The 9,138-nt window shown below is 40.3% G+C and overlaps 2 protein-coding genes across 2 annotated transcripts; both read right to left on the bottom strand.

The window, feature by feature from the left end:
* Positions 1-327: 327 nt before the first annotated feature.
* LOC101857402 (probable cell cycle serine/threonine-protein kinase CDC5 homolog) lies at positions 328-1,379 on the bottom strand. The gene is made up of 2 exons (XM_005096376.3): positions 777-1,379; positions 328-451 (listed from the first exon to the last, which is right to left on the bottom strand). Exons 1-2 carry the CDS (start codon positions 1,377-1,379, stop codon positions 335-337), a joined length of 720 nt encoding a protein of 239 aa, XP_005096433.3. The 3' UTR covers positions 328-334.
* A 4,481-nt stretch (positions 1,380-5,860) lies between these two features.
* Positions 5,861-8,343, bottom strand: LOC101857181 (serine/threonine-protein kinase GRIK1-like). The gene is made up of 3 exons (XM_005096375.3): positions 7,741-8,343; positions 7,303-7,415; positions 5,861-6,910 (listed from the first exon to the last, which is right to left on the bottom strand). Exons 1-3 carry the CDS (start codon positions 8,341-8,343, stop codon positions 6,796-6,798), a joined length of 831 nt encoding a protein of 276 aa, XP_005096432.1. The 3' UTR covers positions 5,861-6,795.
* Positions 8,344-9,138: the final 795 nt, after the last annotated feature.

Below are 9,138 nucleotides of genomic sequence, written 5' to 3'. Positions count from 1 at the left end.
AAATATTAGTAAAAAGAAATGATAACATGCGTTTAAAATGCTTCAAAGATGACACATAACATGATATATAACTGGATACCAAGCGATGCAAGATGGTATTAGTAATGTATAATAATTGAAACATAAAAGTCTTCAGTTATATGAAAAAAATGCTGTCAAAGATATAAAAATGTTTTAGTTTATTTAAGCCCCGTATCCACACAGAACTTCATCAACGTTTCAATACAATTTATACTTTCACATCAAAGCATACAACGAAAACGTCTATGGTGGAAACCATTCTACTGCGTTCTAAACACGATATATCAGTATATCATGACATATTATAGCTGTCTTACCTGAACATTTCGGGCAGAGAAGAATTCCTCACAACGTCCAGTAGATCCAGGTCTGCTGGTTTGAGTGTGAAAACCAGAGACCACAGCGTGGCTCCCAGTGCGTATGCGTCCATCTGAAAAAAAAGAAAACAAATGACCGGAACATTAGACATCGGAATCACGTTACATTAATATCAAACATCATAAAAATTGAAGCAATTGATAACGATATCATGCTACAAATAATATAGATAGATTGTGTAATAAAAGTGATGACACCCTAATACCGATGAATTAGACAAAAGGGTGAAAGCGTAGACATAAAAGTAATAATATTTCTTTGGCAGAATAAACACAAACAGCAGATACCTTTCTGTGTGCTAAAAACGCACGTCTAACCTGTGTAATGACCACAACAAATCAAGGCTGAAACGTAAAAAATAAAGAAGAAAAACTTACCAGAAAAGGGTCGAATTTGTAACCAAGGAAAAACTCAGGTCCATGGTATCCCAGAGTTCCTCTCCAGCGACTCACGGTGTTTTCTCCATCAGGTAAGATCTGAGAACAACCAAAGTCTCCGAGGATGGCGTTGCCGGAGGCGTCTAGGAAGATGTTGTCTGGCTTCACGTCCCCGTGTACACAGCGCTGGTCGTGGAGATATCTCAGGGCACAGGCGGTTTGTACGAAAACCCGTTCCACTTGGTCCCATTGGAGCGACTGACGCAATCCATCCAAAGATCCCTGAGAACACAGGGGCATATAGATAGCCAGGAAGTGGTCACACGTGACCACCCAGTCCATCTTCATGAGGTGCGGGTGCTGAACGTTGTGCATGATGGTCAACTCCTCGGTGCTGTCCTCGAGACCTCGATGTCGTCCTTTACTGTCCAGGTAAGGGATCTTCTTGATTGCCTTACGAATGGAGTCGTCGTTCTTCATGGAAGCTTCCAAAACTAGCGAATTCTTCTTCTTGGCAAGGACACGCACAAACTTCAAGTTGAAATTGTTCAGAAAGTCTCCATCACGAATGACGGTGACATCGGGAAACGTGAGAGTAGCCATGCTAGATATCTGCCGAGTTGTCGAGAAATTCTGTAGAGGAAAATACAAGACGTATCCAACCTGTCACTGCGAGAGCGATATGCTGAACTGAAGGAATGTCCAGACCCCTTCACTTTTATAGTGGAGTCAAGCGTCCCCCTAAAGAGGGGTATTTGTCTTCAAAATCACCGACACCGATTGTCGGTCCTTGCTTTGACATAGCTTCCATTGTTCACATCACAGACGCCGGCTGCATTGACCATCGGACATCAAAGGGCGGTCACCCAACAATGACCATCAGACATCAAAGGGCGGTCACCCAACAAGGACCATCAGAATTCAAAGGGCGGTAACTCTACAATGACCTTCAGACATGAAAGGGCAGTCACCCAACATGGAACATCAAACATCAAAGAGGGTCACCCAAAACCGACCCGTAGACATCAAAGGGTAGTTACTCAAGAATGACCATCAGACATCAAAGGGCGGTGATCCAACAATGACCGTCTGACATCAAAGGGCGGCTTCCCCAAAGAAGGCCGACACACACTGACCAGCCACTCTCACAAGCTCACAGATGATGTACAAAGTGCAACAGAGTTAAAGATAACTCTTGTCACGTTTTCCTGCAAACGATATGTCGAAAAAAAAGAAGAATTATTTTGACAAATTTGAAAAAGTATGAACAAGCAACCTTTTTTCCCTCAAAGTAAAATGCTCTCAGTCAAGTCTTTCCTTCTTTGATTTGTTTTCTATTTGTTTTGTTTTTCTTTGTTTTCAATCGGTTCTCATAGAAAAGGCCGAAATTCTTGTAAGTTGTCTCACTAACATGGCAATCTCCAATGTCCAGATCGGATTCGGGAACAACTTTACTTTACTTTACTCATAAAAATAGTTATATGTAAACACGATAAGTAAATTTTAATAAGTTAGACAGCTCTTTGACGGGTGAATTAGTTGAGAATAGTATGAACCTCCATATTTAATTTTTTACTAGTGTATATTCAGTGGGGGGGGGGGGGGGGTTTGTTTTGCTGTTTTTGTTTTGTTTGTTTTTGGTTTGTTTTTGTCTTTTTTTCTGTTTTCTTTCATTTTAAAACAAAATATTTATTTGGGGGTGGGAGAAGGGGGATGTTGTCATAAACATCAATAATGATTGTCGGCTCTTGCTTTGACACGGCATCAATTGTCTACATCACAGACTCCGCCGCTATGACCAGTAGGCATCAAAGGGAGGTTATCCAACATTGACCCCCCCCCCCCCCAGACAACAAAGGCAGTCACCTAGTAGAGACCACCAGTCATCAAAGGACAGTCACCCGGTAGAGATCAGCAGATATTAAAAGGCAGTCACTCAACAATGACCATCAGAAACTAAGGGCGGTTATCCGTCTGTGACCACCTGTCAGTAAACGGTGGTCACCCAACTGTGACCAGTAGACATCAAAGTGGAGTCACACAATAACAACTACCAGACACCAAAGGGCGGTCACCCAGCCTCGACTAGCACATGTCAAAGAGCGGCTTCCCCAAAGAAGACCGACACACAGTGACCAGCCTTTCTCACCTGCTTCTTCGCCGGAATGGATGCTGAAGCAAGTACGTGAACCAAAGTAGTATAGTATTTAGTAGTAAACGAGGCCTCATGGCAATGATTTAAATAAATAAACCCTTAATAGAAACAGACATACTGATGTTTGTAAAATGACGTTAGTAAACTTGAATGAAGGCTAAATATTGGATAACGTAATAAATACTATCAAAAGATAACGTGTTAAATTTTATTATGTAAATAAAACAGAAAATTAATGTTTGTGACCGTTGGCACGTTTTGACACGGCTTTAATTGCCTACACCAGAGACATCACCACAGTGACCACTAGACATCAAAGGACGGTCACTCAACATTGGCAAATGACCAGTAGACATCAAAGGGCGGTCACCTAACAATGACGAGCAGAGATCAAAGGGCGGTTTCCCAAAAGAAGGCGGACACACACTGACCAGCCACTCTCACAAGCTCACAGTTAAAGAAAGCTCATGTCAATTTTATTTTCCTTCTAACAATATTTATACCACAAATAAATTATTTTGACAAATTTGAAAAAGCTTAATGGAGCAACATGTGAGCGGGGCCCACTGTACTTTCTTTGTCCCAAAGGCTTGTACCTGCTTTCATTTTGTGTGTTCTTTTAATCGGTGCTTTTAGAAAACAATAATGTTTAGATGATATTATTGGGCTGACAATATTATGTCGTGGTTTTATTACTTGTTTCCACCGTATTATCTAAGAGTGTTTTTTTTTTGTCTTCAATAACATCAACAAAGATTCACCCCCCCCCCCCCCACATTGCTTTTACGTGGCTTCCATTGTCTACATCAAAGACGACGCTGCAATGGCCAGAAGTCATCAAAGGGCGGTCACCCAATAGTGACCAGTAGACATCAAAGGCTTGTTCTCCAAAAGAAGACCGACACACAGTGACCAGCCTTTCTCACTTGCTTCTTCGCGGGAATAGATGCTGAAGGAAGATCGGGAACAGAATTGTACTATTTTTTTGTTGTAAATAAAGCCTTGTGACAACGTGGTTAGTTAGAGAAACCTAACCACCACATAGCCCCCCCCCCCCCCCCACTCCCAATACCTCATAATAGGAATTAAAAAAATTAAAGTAAAAATATATTTATTAATGCTTCACTTTTCAAAACACATTTCATATACTTTGTACTGCCCCGTCTTTTTATGAAAGAAAAAATGTGTAATTATGCAAACTGAACCCAAAAATGTGAAATTATGCGATTCTGTTAATTTATACAAAGAGCAAAAAAGGGAAAAAAATTAGAAATTACGCAAAAAAATGATCAAATTTGGCTAAATTATGCGAAGTGCATAAAACCACGGGGACACATTGTAAAAGTAACTACATCCTGTACTTCGTTGGCAGAAATAACCCATGTGCCTTTAATGACATTTTTTTGACACAGTAAGTTAAATCACGAGTGGCTACAAACGTGGAATAGGACGGCCCTCATATCTTAAGCCACGCCTTTTATTCACCCATTGTAAGATCCCAAGACGAGCGACTGAACTGAGAGTGTTATGATTGGCCATTGTTTGGGTTCTCTGGCCTTCGACAAAGAAATGTTAACTGTGTTCATCTTTCTTTGATAATCCTTGTTTTCTTCTCACTCTCAGATCAATGGGGAGACTGACCACGTTGGGTTTGTTTTGTTTTAAAAAAAATAATTCAAATATTAAAAACAGGTGAGGGATGGGAGGGGTTGGAGTAATGAAGAACAGAGAACGGATTGGAAGGGGGGGAGAGGGTGGAGGGGTGCGGGGTGGGGAAATGAGAGGTGTCGAGGGGAGACAGGCGACTGAACTGAGAGTGTTGGGATTGGTCATTGTTCGGTTTTCCTGACGGACTACTGGGGAATTTCTTCCTTGTTTTCTTCTCTTTCTCAGGTCACGGGGTATGGGGACACTGATCACGTTTGTTTATGTTTGTGTGTTCGTTTTTGTTGCTCTTGGTTGTTGGTTCTTTTGGTGGGTTTTTTAAAGGTTTTTTTAAAAGTCTCAGTAAACAAAACGTATTCGAAGAGAATGGAATGTAGAAGCATATAGAAGAAGTGTGGGTGGAGGGGAATGGGTGGAAAGGTGCCCTTTGGGGAATGTAGGGGTTTGATGAAATGGGATGGGAGGGGAGGAGGGCAAAGGGAAGAGTTCGCAGAGGTGAGGGCTTCTGATCTTGTAGTGAGTAACGCCTTTTACAAGACATTTTATCTGTGGAGTTACTGAAAATGACTCTGTTTTTCCCCGGCGCGATTTCAGTTGTGTCCAAAATGGTCTGGATTCTGGATATACAGCAAACAAACAAACAAACACACATACAGACACACATACATACTGGCTGTGTCGGCAGAGAATACTAGATTTACTCTAAGAACATTCTGGTAATGCTCAGCGATATGACACACGAATAAGGTTGCTACATTTTGAATCAAACAAAGAAATCGAAAGACCTGTTGTAAACCCTCCAGCCCAAGCTGAAACAGCTCAATGTTGTTTATCGTAGTCTCTTTACTTTTGTTTAGAAGGCATGTCTTCTTTATTTTTAAAATTATTTATTGTTGTTATAAAAGTAACAATGAGCTGAAAAGATCAAGAAAATGAGGGCAAATTTGTAAAACTGGAAATTGAAAAAGTTAATATGTTACAGTTAGTTTTGATTACTCAGTGTTCTTTTCCTTTCAGTTTTTGAAGTGTATTTAATTTAGTGTTTTTTAGTAGTAGTATGTCAAAAAAGAGTTGAAGCACTTGTATGCTCAGTATTTAGGGTTATATTTCGCAGAGGGCAAAGGGGGAACAATGTTTATTTTCATAGGCGCATTTTTAATTTGTCCACATTGCTACAGTTCTCTTCATCACAGAACTCGTCTTTTCCCTCTCAGTTTTCACGGGCTTGGGACCGTCACAGAGTACACAGTACACTGAGGCCTGATTAAAAAGACGGCGCTACCGAGCGCTCACGTCTGGGGGAGTTAGTGTTAGTTAATTAGTTGTTAGGGTTGGTTAGTTAGTGGTTAGTGTTGGTAAGTTAGTAATTAAAATGGTTGTTAAAATGGTTAATGGTGGGTAGTTAGAGGTTGATTTTGGTTTATCAGCGGTTAATATGTGTTCTTTAATTGTTGGCATTGATAAGTTAGTAGTGGGCGCAGTTTGTCAGTGGTTGATGGAGACAGCTAATGTTTTACAACTTGAGTTTGTTAAATGAGGTGTAATGATGGTTAGCTAGTGTTTTAGAATTGGCCAGCTGGTATTTCATAGTTAGCGTTATTCAGTTATGGTTTTATAGTTATTGCTGATTAGTTAATATTGTTAAGTTAAAGTTAGTATTCATTACTTAAGCTCTTTTCTGAATAACTTTTTAGTCTGTTTTTCCTTAAATTTAAATCTAGTAATATTTAATTTACAACTTGACTTTGTTAGATAAGGTGTAATGATGCTTAGCTAGTGTTTTGGCATTGGCTAGCTGGTCTTTCTTAGCGTAATCCAGTTAGTGTTGTATAATTATTCTTGATCAGTTAATATGTTACAGTTAGTTTTGATTACTCAGTGTTCTTTTCCTAATCAGTTTTTGAAGTGTATTTAATTTAGTGTTTTTTAGTTTGTGGAGTACATTTACTTAATATTGGTTACTTTATACCTAGTGTCAATTAAAAAGGTTTTTTTTTAATTTGTTAGTGTTCGGGTTAATCTTTAAAAAAAATATGTTATTGCTTTTAATGGTACCAAAACTGTAATTAAAATTAAGTCAGCGAGATTTAAAAGAGCTCGGTGTTGGGTTGTGCTATTACTGTTAGTAGGAAAGAAAAATTAGTATCAAATTAGTTAATAGAAAGAAAAAAGGTTGCGACTACCAAAGGTCCGTGTTTCTCACAAACCCTCCATAATTCCCCTGAGCTTCTCACGAGTAGACAAGAACTCCAAGAGGCCGGGAACAGACAGTCGCTTCTGAGGATCTCCGCGCAAAAGTCCTTTCAGAACTTCTCTGTGGAGGAAAACAAATACAGATTGAGGTTAGAAAAGTTTTAACAAATTAAATATTAGTAAAAAGAAATGATAACATGCGTTTAAAATGCTTCAAAGATGACACATAACATGATATATAACTGGATACCAAGCGATGCAAGATGGTATTAGTAATGTATAATAATTGAAACATAAAAGTCTTCAGTTATATGAAAAAAATGCTGTCAAAGATATAAAAATGTTTTAGTTTATTTAAGCCCCGTATCCACACAGAACTTCATCAACGTTTCAATACAATTTATACTTTCACATCAAAGCATACAACGAAAACGTCTATGGTGGAAACCATTCTACTGCGTTCTAATATATAATACAATTCAGTAAACCATGACAGTATTATAGCTGTCTTACCTGAACATTTCGGGCAGAGAAAAATTCCTCACAACGTCCAGTAGATCCAGGTCTGCTGGTTTGAGTCTGAAAACCAGAGACCACAGCGTGGCTCCCAGTGCGTATGCGTCCATCTGAAAAAAAAGAAAACAAATGACCGGAACATTAGACATCGGAATCACGTTACATTAATATCAAACATCATAAAAATTGAAGCAATTGATAACGATATCATGCTACAAATAATATAGATAGATTGTGTAATAAAAGTGATGACACCCTAATACCGATGAATTAGACAAAAGGGTGAAAGCGTAGACATAAAAGTAATAATATTTCTTTGGCAGAATAAACACAAACAGCAGATACCTTTCTGTGTGCTAAAAACGCACGTCTAACCTGTGTAATGACCACAACAAATCAAGGCTGAAACGTAAAAAATAAAGAAGAAAAACTTACCAGAAAAGGGTCGAATTTGTAACCAAGGAAAAACTCAGGTCCATGGTATCCCAGAGTTCCTCTCCAGCGACTCACGGTGTTTTCTCCATCAGGTAAGATCTGAGAACAACCAAAGTCTCCGAGGATGGCGTTGCCGGAGGCGTCTAGGAAGATGTTGTCTGGCTTCACGTCCCCGTGTACACAGCGCTGGTCGTGGAGATATCTCAGGGCACAGGCGGTTTGTACGAAAACCCGTTCCACTTGGTCCCATTGGAGCGACTGACGCAATCCATCCAAAGATCCCTGAGAACACAGGGGCATATAGATAGCCAGGAAGCTGTCACACGTGACCACCCAGTCCATCTTCATGAGGTGCGGGTGCTGAACGTTGTGCATGATGGTCAACTCCTCGGTGCTGTCCTCGAGACCTCGATGTCGTCCTTTACTGTCCAGGTAAGGGATCTTCTTGATTGCCTTACGAATGGAGTCGTCGTTCTTCATGGAAGCTTCCAAAACTAGCGAATTCTTCTTCTTGGCAAGGACACGCACAAACTTCAAGTTGAAATTGTTCAGAAAGTCTCCATCACGAATGACGGTGACATCGGGAAACGTGAGAGTAGCCATGCTAGATATCTGCCGAGTTGTCGAGAAATTCTGTAGAGGAAAATACAAGACGTATCCAACCTGTCACTGCGAGAGCGATATGCTGAACTGAAGGAATGTCCAGACCCCTTCACTTTTATAGTGGAGTCAAGCGTCCCCCTAAAGAGGGGTATTTGTCTTCAAAATCACCGACACCGATTGTCGGTCCTTGCTTTGACATAGCTTCCATTGTTCACATCACAGACGCCGGCTGCATTGACCATCGGACATCAAAGGGCGGTCACCCAACAATGACCATCAGACATCAAAGGGCGGTCACCCAACAATGCCCCCTCCCCCCCCAAAGGGCGGTCACCCAACAAGGACCATCAGAATTCAAAGGGCGGTAACTCTACAATGACCTTCAGACATGAAAGGGCGGTCACCCAACATGGAACATCAAACATCAAAGAGGGTCACCCAAAACCGACCCGTAGACATCAAAGGGTAGTTACTCAAGAATGACCATCAGACATCAAAGGGTTGTCACCCAACAATGACAAGCAGAGATCAAAAGGGCAGTTTCCCCAAAGTAGGCCGACACACACTGACCAACCACTCTCACAAGCTCACAGATGATGTACAAAGTGCAACAGAGTTAAAGAAACTCTTGTTATGTTTTCTTGCATACGATTTATTGCACAAAAAACTCTTTTGACAAACTTGACAAAGTTTAAACAAGCAATATATCTGCAGCCTCTTTGTACTTTATTTGTCGCAAAGTTAAGTATCGCTGTCTTTTCTGTACTTTTTTCGTTGTTTTTGATTATTTTTCCT

This window comes from Aplysia californica, unplaced genomic scaffold (assembly GCF_000002075.1).
Source record: "Aplysia californica isolate F4 #8 unplaced genomic scaffold, AplCal3.0 scaffold00127, whole genome shotgun sequence".
Taxonomy (NCBI): domain Eukaryota; kingdom Metazoa; phylum Mollusca; class Gastropoda; order Aplysiida; family Aplysiidae; genus Aplysia; species Aplysia californica.
Note: the sequence above shows the minus strand (reverse complement) of the source record. Positions and strands in the feature narration are given on the sequence as shown.